The sequence below is a fragment of the Sabethes cyaneus genome, chromosome 1 (genome assembly GCF_943734655.1).
Source record: "Sabethes cyaneus chromosome 1, idSabCyanKW18_F2, whole genome shotgun sequence".
Taxonomy (NCBI): Eukaryota; Metazoa; Arthropoda; class Insecta; order Diptera; family Culicidae; genus Sabethes; species Sabethes cyaneus.
The window spans coordinates 30458867-30474332 of NC_071353.1; the positions used below are offsets into that span (position 1 = coordinate 30458867).

Genomic DNA, 15466 nt, shown 5'->3' on the forward strand with positions numbered 1-15466 from the left:
TGAGAATGCCGGAGAACAATCCCGTAAAATTGATGTGTGGGTGGGGCAGAGGTGTGGGGGTATTCGAGAAATTGGAGACGGACATTCATGGATCGAGTTTGTTGGCGGTCGTCGCACCAGGGTAAGTAAGTAAGTAAACAATTGTAATAGTCTCGAATTAAATAAAAAATAAAACATTGACATTGTCAAATTTTGCTCGGCTGAGACGGCACTGTCAAATAAAATAAAATTGAGTCAAAGTGATCCGACCATCCCTGCTTGAACTAACTATTCTATATCACATTGTGCGTTCAATCACAAGTGGTGACTTTCCAATTCCAACACCATTACAATTGACTTAAGTTTTTGGAGCGAATAGTTACTTTTAAGCAGGGATGGTCTGGCCACTTTGACTCAATTTTATTTTATTTGACAGTACCGTCTCAGTCGACCAAAATTTGACAATGTTATATAAAGGCTAGTATAAGGGTCATTTGTAGAACTACCATGCAAGCACCATGTTTTGAATATTCCTTATTCTGGACAGTTGCAAATTTTTCTTAAATATTGACAAAACTCTAGCTATTTAAACTATTTTATTTATACGAAATCATCAGATGTAGTGATCAAATTATTGAATTAGCTAAAATTTTGTAAATATTTAAGAAAAATTTGCAACTGTTTAGAATTAGGCACTGTCTTGAATATGGTGTTGGCACGGTAGTTATTATCTACAAGTTTGCTGAATAAAGCTTTGCTGTATCTTTTGTAGTTTCGGTGCTACAATGCTAGTCGTTTCGTTTATTTAGTCTCGGATCGTTTATTTAGTCTCTAAGGCTGAAAGTCTTATAAATAAAGCAAAAAAAACGTTTATTTAGTTACTAATGAGGTACTAGCATTGTAGCACCGTAACGACAAAAGATACAACAAAACTTTATTCAGCAAAATTGTAGGTAATAACCAGTTCTACAAATGTCCCATTTTTAACTTTGTCAAATTTTGTTCGTCTAAGACAGTACTGTCAAATGAATCAAAATTGAGTCAAAGAAATCGGACCATCCCCGCTCTTAGCATAGCATAGCATAAACAGGTGCACAAATTCGTAGTTGGTGCCAGCAACAATGCTTTGTTCAAAAGATCAAGTAACTTGTGTTTGTTACCAGCAACATGAAATTTGGGGTTTAATTTCATGCTCTTAAACAAAATTCAAATGCCTCCAAAGAATGGTCACTGTCCTAGCCACGCCCTTGCAGCTGTTGGGGATGTGAAAGGAATATTAGTCCAACATTTACTGAAGAGAACCGCAGAGAACTCTACGTGCCCTCATAAATGTCCCGGGACTTGGGAAATACTAGTAAGTAAGGAAAACCCTAGGATACATATAATCGGACCATCCCCGCTCTTAAATACTTAATGTAATTGAAATTAAATATCCCGTCCACTAACAAAAAAAATTTGGCAAATCTTCATGTCGTATGCTGTCCAACAGGCTAGATAGAAATAACAAAAACATATTCAATTATTCAATAGAATTTAAAAATAAAAGTGGAGAATTATTTGTAATCAAATGTAAGTTTATTTTTTACAATTCAAAATAATACCAGGATTTTCACATTTAAAAGCAACAAAATGCATCTAGCAAATACATTTTCGGTCCTATAAACGCAAGTGCAGACGAGAATCCTGACAGAAAAAATACTTCCTACTATTCATTACAAGTAACATACCTAACGAATCATAATACCTCAATCTCATAGGATGATCCCATATTTAATACATACTACTATCACCATGCAGGTCTATTTGTCACGATTATAAGTGTAAAATTGACCATCTTACTCATCAATTGTCATTTGTTATTGTTCTGTGGAATGCAATCAAGTAACAGTGAGAAATCCATATACGATTTCCATAATACTAATTGCAACAGCTTATATGTGAACTAGAGTGATAATATATCATATAATAGGCACTAAGGTACCTTTATGGTCGCCAGATACGACTAACAGTATGAATTAGTGAAGTTTAAGAGCTTAGCTTCATATCTAATACCAATCACAGACAGGTTTTGATACAAAATTTTAAAAGAAAATGAAAACATAAAAAAAAGAATCAACGAAAATAGTTGACAATAATCTCCTATGCTAAAAAAGTACTAGATTATTTGCACAATCCACAACAGTTTAAAACACTTGAACCGTCTGTCTTAGAACTACTATCACTGCAGGATATTCCTCGACGGAATACGTTGATTAGCTGGCAATGACACCTGAAAGCAAACAATATCCAATTTTAATAATATTATAAGAACAGTAGCACTGAAATGCTGTCCCTTACTCTACAATAATATCCGTGCCGGTAAGTATTTCTCCGTCGCAGTTCCACCTGGACAGGCACCTTTCACCATCTGCCGTACTGTCATTGATCTCTGTGTGATTCACCGCACTAATGGAACTGCTTGAAGTTCCGGTTTGCTGCGACTCCTCTTCGATGGCGTTGTTCGCGTGACCAAGACCTTCATCCGTGACCGTCGAACGTGCGTTGAAAGTGAATCGCTTTGTACGGTAAATCTCCACAAAGGGTAAATCGCTCTGTGTGTTATAGGTTGGTAGTGAAGAAAAAAATGAAAGTTTTATGGACGAAAAAAAGACTGCTTAGAAAGATCTGTGTTGCACTATATTATAATTTAATTTTTTTTTCCTAATGTGAGTTATTTTCCCATTGAGGCTGCAAATGTTGAACCACACTAACGAATTATATACATATACACTCAAGCCGCTTTTTACGTGAAGGATACGTTCCACGTAAATCAAAACCGCGTAAAAATACCGGGTAAATTCCGAAATTCGCGTAAAAAACCGCATAAACTCCGAAATTTGCGTAAAAATATCGCATAAAAAAGAAACCGCGTAAAAAGCGACTTCAGTAATAATAAAAAAATAGGGGCGAACCAGCCGCAGGCTGAAAGCCTCTGAAATAAAGCATCAAATCAAATCAAAAATAATCAAAACTTCCTACTAAGCGTAAAGTGTATTGATGCTATACGGCACCATGTACGACACAAAAAGCATGTAACACATGTTGTAGGTCAAAAGTACGGAAACGAAAAGCATGTGGAAGAAAATGTTTTTTTTCGTTTGTTTTGATTACGTTTAATAGTGAATGAGCTCAGGTAAATTCAAGGTTTGTTTGTATCCATTGTGCGACAGCTGCATCCAGAGAGACATGGAAATCGTTATCAGCGACATGTATGCTCAGCTAGGACGGGAGACAATGTTCAGACCGGTTATCGGGCCGGATAGCCTTGCATACCGTATCGAACGATGACGGTCAAAAGCGCGTGAACTTCACTGTTTCTCTTCGAATGGTAGTTTCCCAAACAACATTGTTTCGTGTTATAAATTATTATGACAGTTTTTATTCAGCACATAGCTGGTAGGTATATAGAAGAGATTTTGGGAAAATCCCAGCTTGTTTCAAACAAGATGATTATTGTTTATATGTTATAAGTTTCTATATTATATAGTATAACCTTTATAACTTTTTATAAACAACCTTAATATTTTTCTTTCAACAAGAAATTGTATTTGAATTAAAAAAACAAGTTTTGAATTAAACGTAAAGTAGATTCAATTAGTCAATATTAAATTGATATAATACAATACCTCTATATAAGGCAACCTCGATTCAAAGCAACTTCGATATAGTGTAACTCAATATAACATAACTTTTTCCTCGATACCAATGACGTAATTTTTTAAAACTAATAAAAACAACTGTACCTATTAACTTTCATTGTGGTGCGACCTCGCATTGCTACTGTGTGAAAATCATTTCAATTAATTTTTAATTTTGTAAGTTAAAATACAATTTCGTTATTTAAATTCATAAATTTCAACTAATAAAATCTTTACACACTCTTCGCTCCTTCGCATTTCTTGATGTATACAAGACCAATCATTATAAAATTTGAGAGCTAGCGGGCTGAACGGCCTTTCTTTCATTTGCAATCAATTTTGTTAACTGCAGGCTTGGCACGCTCTTTCCGCTTTGATTTTGTTCTTTGGATTACTGCTCCTCAGCAAAGCAGAATTTGAAAAAGTGATGTATGTATGGGGCATTTGTAGAATTAGTTATTATCTACAATATTTCTGAAATAAGCATTGCTATATCTTTTCAATTTATGGCGCTATAAGGCTGCTACCCCGGTGGTAGCAAAAAGAGCGCTCTTTTTGCCACCAGCGGCATTGCAGCCCTACAGTGGCGTAAATACTAAAGATAAAACTTTACTGTCTTCAGCAATATTGTAGATTATTACTAGCTCTATAAACCCCATCCACCAGATCACGTTTTCAAGTTTTGCTTGCCTGAGGGTAAAAAGCGAAAGCGAACAGAGCATGCAAAGCGTGGTTGACTGCGACCATGAATGTGCAAGCAGTGTTTATTGATAAGATATTTCGGTCAGTTAAAAAACGTTGAAGTCGCTGGCGTTGACTAACCATCAATCGAGCAGAGATTATGTAAAAAAGAGCCTTTAGGTGCATTTTACAAAACAAGTAACAAGCTAGATTGTTGTAACTAGTGCGCTATCACGTTTCATGGGCAAGGTATTCTCCTAAATATTATACCACCGACAATCTCGTGTTGTAAAGAAACTTGTAGGCAATACTATACAGTACGTACTATAGAAATATCGCGAGTATAACGTATCTTCTCATACTTACTTAGGTGGCTTGCCGTCCTAAGACAAAGCCTGTTGAACAAAGTTTCTCCATGTAACTCGGTTGAGGACTACCGCTCTCCAATTCCTCGGACAGCGAGTACTCTTCGCCAGATCTCGCTCCACCTGGTCTAACCATCTTGCTCGCTGCGCTCCTGGTCGTCTTGTACCTACCGGATTTGAGGCGAACACCATCTTTGCAGGGTAGTTGTCCGGCATTCTTGCAACATGCCCTGCCCATCGTATCCGTCCAGCTTTAGCCACCTTCTGGATACTGGGTTCGCCAGAGAGCTGTGCGAGTTCATGGTTCATCCTCCAACTACATACTCCGTTCTCCTGTACACCACCGAAGATCGTTCTTAGCACTCGTCGTTCGGAAACTCCGAGCACTCGCAGGTCCTTCTCGAGCATTGTCCATGTTTCATGCCCATAGAGAACAACCCGTCTAATAAGGGTACAGGGTGTACTTTGAACGGACACTTAGTCTGCTCGACCGAAATTGCTTGTGAAGCCCATAGTGATCGTTCGGCCTCGGTTCCGCTGGCCAGCATGTACTTTGTTTTAGACGTATTTACCTTTAACCCAATCTTTTCTGCTTTGCGCTTTAGTCTGGTGTACTGTTCAGCCACCGCCACAGATGTTGTGCCAATAATATCCATGTCATCGGAAAAGCAGACGAATTGACTAGATTTGTTGCATATCGTGCCCGCGTGTTGAAATCAGCTCAATTCATAACACCTTGTAGCGCTATGTTGAACATCAGGCATGAAAGACACCTTGACGAAGCCCTCTGTGTGATTCGAATAAACTTGACAATCCACCCGAAATCCGAACACAGCACCGTGTGCCATCCATCGTAGATTTAATCAGTTTGATGAGCTTCCTGGGGAAGCTGTTCTCGTTCATGATTTTCCATAGCTCTTTCCGGTCGATGGTATCGAATGCGGCTTTGAAGTCAACGAACAAATGATGCGTGGGAACTCTGTATTCACGGCCCTTTTGGAGGATTTGCCGCAGTGTAAATATTTGATCCGTTGTAGACCGACCTTCGACGAGTGTCTTCTCATAGCTTGTCTATCGACACGCTGATTTAAAGTGTTAACATAATTGAAGACGAACAATTGAAAAGGGCCCAAGTCGAGGAACGTGCTGCTCGAGCCAAAGATACTGAGGGCTCAGCAAGGAATAACTTTCACTTGGTTTGAATACATTTTGGAATTGTGCCCTATTCAATTGTTGGTCGAGAATTAATTGAGATCAGCTATGACAGGCTATGCACGACTACGAGCTTTCGGATAAACTGAACTGACGTGTTTGGTAAAAGCGACGATGAACTGCAACTGCCGGTCCAGCTATGTACTTGGTTTTGCAGAACTCCCATACAAATGAAACACTAATTTCCTCATAATTCGAGAACTAATTAAGCAAATGGAACCAAATTTGACGTGTGGGGATTTTGGAGGCATGAATTTATTTTATGATGCCTCACCCCTGTGGTAGGGGGTAGAGATGGTCTGGTAGCGGAAAATTTGCCCGAAACCCGCACCCGTACCCGTACCCGCCGGGTTCGGGTCGGGTTCGGGTATTGAAAAAAAATAATTTGCGGGTTCGGGTCGGGTACGGGTTCTTAATTTTTGTTTTTGAAACCGGGTACGGGTCGGGTCGGGTATCTCTATTGACCTTTTTAACACTAAAGATGGTCGGGTACCCGGGCCCGTCCCGTACCCGTCGGGTTGCGGTCGGGTTCGGGTATCAAAAATAATAAACTTGCGGGTTCGGGTCGGGTATGGGTTTTCAATTTTTTTCTTGATCGGGTACGGGTCGGGTTCGGGTATTCAAATTTTCATACCCGACCATCTCTAGTAGGGGGATGAGGACTCTCATACAAATAAAACAGAAATTTTTGCGTAACTCAAAAACTAATCGAACTCGACAAATTTTAGACTACTTCTATAAAACATTAATCAATAACAAGACCACCAAAAACTATCTATAGTCACACTAGATGATTCAGAGCGAGATGGCCGCAGGTCGGTGCCAGCCACTGCGAAGGTCTACTGACCTCTATTACTTTACTTCAGTTGGGCCCGAACGAGCGACAGCGAGTAGGGAGATGATCACCCCTGCAAAATGGTACATTCCTCAAAAAGGTTTTCCATGAAATGGTACACTTCGCGTCAGGTTTTTCGCGAAATGGTATTCGGTGAAAAGTTATACAATCACGGCGAATATTGCTATCCGATTTATTTTGTCTGCTAAGCAATGGGGGGAGTTGTTTTCTACTTTACTGTGAGGAAAAATTGCAAATTTGTATATTAAACTAGATTACCCATGCTCATAGTTACGTAACTGCCCAAATAAATCAGGTATCAGGGTATCTAGGGGTATTTTTGCTGTTTAATTAACCTGCAATCAAATTAGAAAAAATATGGCAAATGGTGAATAGCCATATTTCTTTAAAATATGGCTATTCACCAATTTAACTATACTAATTAGAGTTTAGTTAAAAGAATTTCGGTATGGTTAATATGGCACATTTAGCATGTTGTGGGATAAGCACAGAGAAACACTTTAATTGAGTACTTATCGTAAAAATTCAATACTGTAAGAAACCAAACCGATAACGTTAATCTCAGAGCAACAGAAATCAGTGTAATACATATAGGTATTAAAAAAAATACTCACAATCTTTTTGCTTTTGGAAGACATCGCCAACAGCAGTCGAATGTTGTTGAAAAAGGATGTGTGTCGCACCAGGATCAAGTCAATGTAGCCATCGCCTAGGTGACAATATGGATTGAAGCCCTGCGGGCTTCGTGAGCAAGCACACGATATGTTAGCACCGTTAACCATAAGGAACTTCCCGTTTATAACTTTTTCTTCGGTATCAAAATCATCATTGTTGATAGCTTTGGTTATGGCAAGCTGGCAACGTTGACAGTTCTCCAAACATCGGACCCCATCATTTGGGTTATTCCGACTGGAAGCTGCACCATCCATCGTTTCCTTTTCGACCTGAACTACAACACTGCCTTTGTAACCACGATTTTTTAGAAACTTTTTAACGCCTGCAAAATATTAAAAGCATGATTTATACAGGTTTACATATTTGAAAGCATGCTGTTTGGACAAACCTGAATACTCGTATCTTTTAGGCCCCATCCAACGATAGTTCTCACTATCCATTGTAACATCTCCTAGAAACCCATAAGATATAACGCTAGCATACAGCTTGAGCAACTGGGGTCGGCCATTGGCGCCGCTATCATCGTAGGTGGCGTTATTGGCACTGGGATCGGTAGGTACAGCAGAACTAGGATTTGTATGGACGCCACGCTTACGGTAAACACTGGATACATCCAATCCGTACGACTGGCCAAGAATGATGTGAATTATAGAGGTCTTAACGTCTGTAGTCCCATTCAGGCAATACGCTACTGTATCGGTACTACCAGCCGGTATTATTCCGATCGGAATGCTCGGCTTGGGTAGATAGGGAGGATTTTGAATATCCAAACCTAAAATATAATAATAATTTCACAGCTCTATGTAATGTCCGTCCGATTTTGATCATTTTCAGTTTACCTAAATCTATCATCGTTCTATAAACAAGCCCATTGAATAGTTCCGCAAAGGTGCCATCGCCACCACAACATACAATTCCGTCGTAACTGTTCAAATTGATCGTTTGAGATGTCATGATGTCGTATATTTGCTGCGCTCGCTGTGTGATTATCAGATTAATGTCGATTTGAGCCAATTTAAAGAGCGGTTTGCCGTATTTCTCAAACAAGGCGAATGCTTTCTGTTTGCCTCCATAGGGGTTGAGGAATATCAGTAAACTTTTGGGCCGATTTTGATCTACCAAATATAAAAATAAAAAACAAGTGTAAAGTAAAAAATTACCCGCAATAAATATATCGAAAGTAATCTACGAATGGGGGGCATGCCGATAAGGTTCGACAGTAGCCAGACACACATACATACTGACCTTTGATATCATCTGATAGACGATGGTGCCAAAGTCTGATAATCCGCTGTTCACTGTTGAAAAGTACTAATTGTTGAACTCTCCACTTGCATTTACGTGGGGAAACTAATCTCGCGTAGTTTATTATCAGATAATTCGTGATGGCGGTGCTTCCGCTGAGAATGTCTTCTTCGCTGGAGGCATCATTATTGAGCAGATCGTAGGAATTGGCTGAAACGTGATCAAATGAAAAAATAAACGTTATTATAGTAGCACTGGAAGTAGATACTAGATGCAATGCATTTGTTTTCCACCTTTTGTTGAATCAAGCTCAACCTCTATGAACTATCAGGAATACATTTCATATTCTCATCTCACCTTTTGTGTTGCCGTTGCTGGTTGTCGTTGTTATTGTGCTCACGGTTGCGTTAGTTGTTGTTGACTCTGAAGTAGGTAGAACAGGAATTCGATCGAAGTCTAGACTTTCGTTGATCGGTGCATGAGTACTGGATGTAGTTCCGTAATTGGTGGGAATGTTGGTTGTTGCGCGCTTGCCAGAGGCTCGACCGCTCGCTGTTGTGGAGAGTCTGACCGATATGATATCACTAACGGGAACCGTGGTTTTGACTGTTGAAGAGCGAATCAAAACTTTAAAAATGACGATTTATAGTATTTTATAGTAAATTAGGCCATTAACAAAAAAGCAATTTTGCACAAAGTTGATAGCAGATAAGAGCAAATTAAAACAACTTGTTCATCCTGTTGTTGCTGTAAACAACTCAAGTGTAGTTGAGAGGACGTGTACGCTTATTTGATTTAAAAGAGATGTAATCGGTATCTCCGTTTGGTATAGTACGAAAACAAACAGTCGTAATATTTTTTTAACTGGGAGCCAGTGAATCTAGATCAGCCAATCGGTAACGTTCCTCGCAAGCGCAAGATGGCAAATTTGATGCATCGTTCCAGGACAGAACCAGGCTACCAGCTGCTGCTTTTGCTCTTTTAACTACAGCACCTTAGCGCATCTTAACGAACCATAGCGCCATAAATACAAAAAATAAAACTATACCTTCTTCAACAATATTGTAGATGATAGTTAACTCTACAATTGCCCTATACACCGCTTTTACGAATTTTGTTTCACTGAGAGTAAAAAACTGTCCAAAAATAGCAAACCCAGCCTGGACAGAATACGTAAAGCTTGTCACAAAAAGATTTTTCTGGATGGTTTCGATTCTATATGCACAGCAGCATAATCCGTAAAGATATATTTGACATACAAATATTGGAAATTGAAATGCATATTATTTTTGTTTATTTTGTATACTGCCGCTGGAAGCATATCTGTCCCATGTTACAAAACACGAAAAGAAGAAAATCGCACTCAAAGTTGAAAAACTGATTTTTCTAAAATTATTTAGTTTTGATGTTATTATTATAATGTGGATAGATAATGTTGAAAAACTTCACTCAATTTTGTATACAGCTTGAAAACATTTTATATGAAAAGGTATATGCAGCGAGACAAATATGCGTCCATTTTTCCAGTGGGACAAATTGTTTTCAAATTTTTTCGAGTTTTTCTAGTATAAACACCATGTTTTTGATTCATATTACAAAAATACATATATAATTATAACGTTTGACAACAAAATGTCGAAAATGTAACATGGGACAGTTATGCTTCCACCGGCAGTATACTTCCTTTTAAAAATAAGGCGTTATTCGAAGTGTTAATTGGACCTCTCGAAAACATATTTATACAGGTCGGATTCGATTATCCGGGTGAAATTTTTTTTTGAAATCTATTTACGCTCAAAACGTGTTTAACGTTATAAAAAAAAATTTTTTTTCACCCGGATAATCGAGTCCGACCTGTATACTGAAAAAGAGCATGAGCTGAAGCACAAAAAAGAAAGTAATCCTAAATTAAGCTTGAAACTTCCATAAGACATTGCTACGATCCGGTATAATAAACAAATGTTATAAAACAATCGTTATAATAGTGTCGCTTGAGCCATAAATGCTGCTGATCTCAAATTAGGGTTAAAAAGTCCGAAAGCGTTTCGGAAAAAATTCTAACAGAAAGTGATTTCAAATTAATCTCTAAATTACTAAGAGCAATTCGAAACTCTTAAAAAATAAAATGAGTTTAGAATAAACTAAATATTTAAGCTTATTATTTAGCTTATAAATTATTATAAGCTTATTTAAGCTTATAATATAGCTTATAGAAATCCCCGTCTACGATTGCTTTATTCGTCCTTATCAATGACGGATATTATATTTATCCATTCAAATATCAAATAGGTATGATGCTTTCGCTTTGCCTTGGTTTTCAATATAATATATTCTCTTTTCGCCCCTTGTTTATTAAACACGGTATGTATCTTTATATCACTTCAAATGATATCATGTACCTCTCCACAATAGAGAATAGGAACGTTTATCTGTGCTTGGATTAGAACACGAGACTAAGATGAGACTGAATTTAGACTGTCTTATCTGCTTAATAAAATGCACTACTTAAAATTCTAGATACGACTGTTTCTTGAATAAATAATAAACAATTTTTTACCAATCATAAATATAAGCATCACAAATATCACATCGTCTTCAGGACTTACCCTTTTTGGAGTTTTCAGCTTCCCACACAAGTGAGCCGGCATTGTAGAACACTCGATATTTCTTCTTGGATATGACGAAGGTATTCAACAGCACTTCGTTCTGTTTGTCCATGACTCCTGTGCGCTGAAGCAAAGCGATGTACTCGTTTTTTTTCTATACCCGTTAGAAACTTATTGCTCTCATACAGACAGACGTTGAGTGAGCGGCTAATTGCGGCAATTCATGTGGATATTTAGGTTTTTTTTTGCTATGTACAAGTGTACGCTAGGTGAGATGAAACGTAAAACTCAACCTAAGATGGTTGTAATTGTTGTATTTGGATATGAATTTATGATTGTGACGAAATGGGAATACATGCACGAGTCAAAAACAATTGGGTTTAGTCTAAAAGATAATGCGCCTGAAATCCGCATTCACACTAATCAAGCAAATGATTTATGAGCTACTGATAAACTATCTGGTTAGTTCATTCCAAAGAATTCTTCAGTTTTAAGATAATGTTGAAATAGGAGGTGAATGAAGAACACTCGAAGCTCAGAACATAAGTTTAAAACTTTTATCTGTAGACTACCCACATCCAGTCTAAACTTCTGCTAGCTTTTCACACTAATTATGTCACAGCTGCTGGTTTTCAGTGGAATTAAATAGTGATACATATGTTGCATATCAACATGCCTGATTACATCTTCGGAAGAACCTATTATCATTTCATATTGTAAACACTAATGAATATTTCAGTCAAATTTACATACACATATTGAATTTTTGTTAAACGCTGTGAAGTGGTTTATTATTCAGTTTTCTAATTTTGTGATCTGGATCTTTATTTGTATGTGTCTTGTAACTCAATTTAGAACCCGGATATAAGACGACGCAGCGGAAAGATATGATTTTAACAATATTTATAGCTAGTTAGCAGCTAAAATATTGTACACACAAATTAGTTCATTGGCAGGTATAAATAGTACAAGATTCTGATTTTCTAAACTAATATCTTTAGGATCATTTTTGTCAAAAACCAATGTTAACACCCTTAGAACAAAGCACTCGAAACACACACCTGACCGAGCCGACTGCTGGAGAAAAACTGACATCTGAACCACCCACCGTGTAAAGCATAAAAGCACAAAACACCCAAAACATCGAGTGAAAGAACAGAACAAAAAGGAATAACAAGAATGACAACCTACAGGGGGTAGTGGAAAAAACGTCCAACAAGTTGAGTAATCATGAATATTGCTGATTGCACGAAAAATCAATCTTTTCAGAAGAGCGTAATTGCTCATATTTTTTTTGTTTTAGGTTGAATCGTTTCGGTGTATTCGACACTTTTATTGCTTGGAATATTGCGGCGGTTATGAAAAATCCGCTTGCAGCGGCGGTGATAACGCGCTCAAGAGATAACCGCGAGATAAACGCAATATTAAAATTTAGGTTTTATGGTTTGCAGTTCTACAAAATAACAGTTTTGTAGCATGGTTTTGATGAAAAACAATTGATTTAGTAAATTTTCATGTATTAGATTGCAGAAATCTGCTCTGCGGTTATCTTTTGATGGTTTGGTTCAACAGTCAAGATAACCGCGATGTAAGGATTTTTCTTGCAATCTGCAATATGTACAACGAAAAAGTGCGCCGAAGATATCGAAACAATTCAATCTAAATAAACTTTAATGAGAGATTGCCTGGGAGCAGGGATGGCACGATCACTTTGACTCAATTCACATTCATTTGACAGTACCGTGTACCCCCGTTGGTATGACCTTCTTTAATCTGAACATTTTTAATCTGTACCCCTGTGGTATGAATGCGTTCACATTAAAAACCGATCAAGCGTCACACACAATTGACGTTAAAGTGGACCGGTAAATTAAAAAAAAGCAAAAAATCTTAATGCGTTTCCTCTTACTCATGAGCTTTGGCAATATAGCTCATATGCAACTTATCTCTCTCCAGCACTCAAAATAGACCATTTTAGTCGAAACTGCTGAGCCAATTTCGTATTATACAAACCGAACCTTTAGAATTCGCGCATGTTTGAGATGTTTTCAAAACGTTTGTTTTCGTCAAATCAAAACAACAAGTTCTTAGGGTGCGCGACTTGCGCGTGTGTGAAGATGAATAGAGTTACCAAATATTCAGATTAAAAATGAACTCGCCCAATCTGAACGAGCTGTTTTTCATATTAGCGGGGGTTGAGTGTACCGTCTCAGCCAAGCAAAATTTGACAAAGTAGTGTATGGGACATTTGTAGAATTAGTTATTATCTACAATTTTGCTGAATAAAGTTTTGCTGTATCTTTTGTAGTTACGACGCTACAATGCTAGTAAGTCGTTAATGACTAAATGAACGTTCACTTAATCAATAAAGAGGTACTAGCATTGTAGCACCGTAGGGGTATTAGGGGCATAATGAGCACCCTAACTTGTTGGCTGATTTTAACACCCAAAATGACTGCCCAGGTAACCAATAAGCATTTCTAATGCAATTTAAATGCAAGCCAATAAGCATTAAATGCTACTTTGGCTACTTAAATGCTATTTTGGCAAAATATACGGCTACTTTACTGCTAGCCCTCTTATAGTGCTGACAATGCTTATTTGCAGCTAGTTACCGACAAGAAGAATTTAAATAGAATTGTGGATGCCAATTTACAACAGTTATGCAGTCAAAAGGCTGATAAACAACAACCTGCAGTATAAAACGCCAGGGATGCTAATAAACGACTGATTTACTGGTTATTTTAATGCTTATTGGTTACCTGGGTGAATTTTTAAAGTGTCGTCATTGCAAAACATACATTCACTATCGATAATTAAAGGCATACTGTTAACAAATTGAAAAATAATTGATATGATGACGAAAATTGCAATTTAAACTTATGCTTCAAACTCTAAAAATCGGTCAGTGTGTGGGGCACAACGAGCACCCCTTGGGGCATAATGAGCACCCTTATAAACACATGCCTGAAGGGTGTATATAAGTACAACAACCACACACATACTCACATTCACACACATGCATATACACATATACATATGCACATGCATATACACATGCACATACATACACACATACATACAAATACACATACACACCCATACATACACAAACATTAAACGTGTCAAAACGTCGAAAAAACTATTGACCGCAAGCCGCTTAAAGTCAATTGAGCCGCGGAGGTTGCCTCTGGAGCACACAAGGCTTTCCTTGTTTCGGATAACGCTTAAGTTAGCTGTGTTTTAGTGTTGAAGACATATGCTTTTCCGTTTCCCTCTGCCGCTTAATGGCGGCTAGTGGGTACAGTTTTCGACAATGTTTATTTGCTTTTGGGAACTCACGTATGCTTGAAAGTTCTTCAACAACAATTAAGGAACTGGAAATTTCAACTCGACGTGAATAAAGTTGCCAAAGGCATGCTAACGTTCTCCGAAAGTTGTACCCACTAGCCACCATTACGCACGCGAAAAGGTTGATAGTGGTCATGACCGCTTGCAAGACCTTTCTTGACCAATCATGTCTTCCATATTCATACCATCACTGTAAACAAGCATTGATGCGATAGACTAGGAAACTGACAGGTTAGTTAATGCGACATAGTGCTCGTTTTACCCCACCTAAGTGTGCCCATTTCGCCCCCAGTCAAGAAGTTAAAGTAAAAATGGGTTTTAACACTAATTCTAGTATAAAATCAAAACTTCAATGAAGATGAAATTTGAGATACAATCTTGGATAGAATTTATACATCATGTTGCAGTGTGCACTTGAAAGTTTAAGATATTTAAATGATCGTAAAAGCTTATTTGGTAGTGCACCAAAATTATAATTTTTTCAGCATCTGAGAACCAAGTTGAGTTTTTCAATATAACCCTGTGTTTTAAAAGTAGAGATCACTCATTGTTTGATAAATAGATACCCAAGCAACCAAAAGTTCGAATTTCACTTGAGAAACAAACTTGAAAGTTCATATTTGGTTCAAATTTGGTTCCGCAGAACTTTCTTGCTGAACAATCAGACACTACATTTGTAAACCGAACTTCATTCTCATTAAAGTACCGTTAATATCTACAGCAACTTGAAAGTCCAACATGAAGCTTGAAAGTTCAACATATAACTTGAAAGTAACTTAGAGTTCGGATAATGGTGTCTAAGGAAGGTTAACAAGCTTT

The 15466-nt window shown here is 37.7% G+C and overlaps 1 protein-coding gene across 1 annotated transcript; it reads right to left on the bottom strand.

The window, feature by feature from the left end:
• Positions 1-1546: 1546 nt before the first annotated feature.
• On the bottom strand, positions 1547-12330 carry LOC128734119 (ceramide kinase). The gene is made up of 8 exons (XM_053828146.1): positions 11297-12330; positions 9048-9296; positions 8691-8900; positions 8285-8560; positions 7834-8217; positions 7385-7767; positions 2317-2570; positions 1547-2248 (listed from the first exon to the last, which is right to left on the bottom strand). Exons 1-8 carry the CDS (start codon positions 11406-11408, stop codon positions 2140-2142), a joined length of 1977 nt encoding a protein of 658 aa, XP_053684121.1. The 5' UTR covers positions 11409-12330; the 3' UTR covers positions 1547-2139.
• Between the last annotated feature and the right edge of the window lie 3136 nt (positions 12331-15466).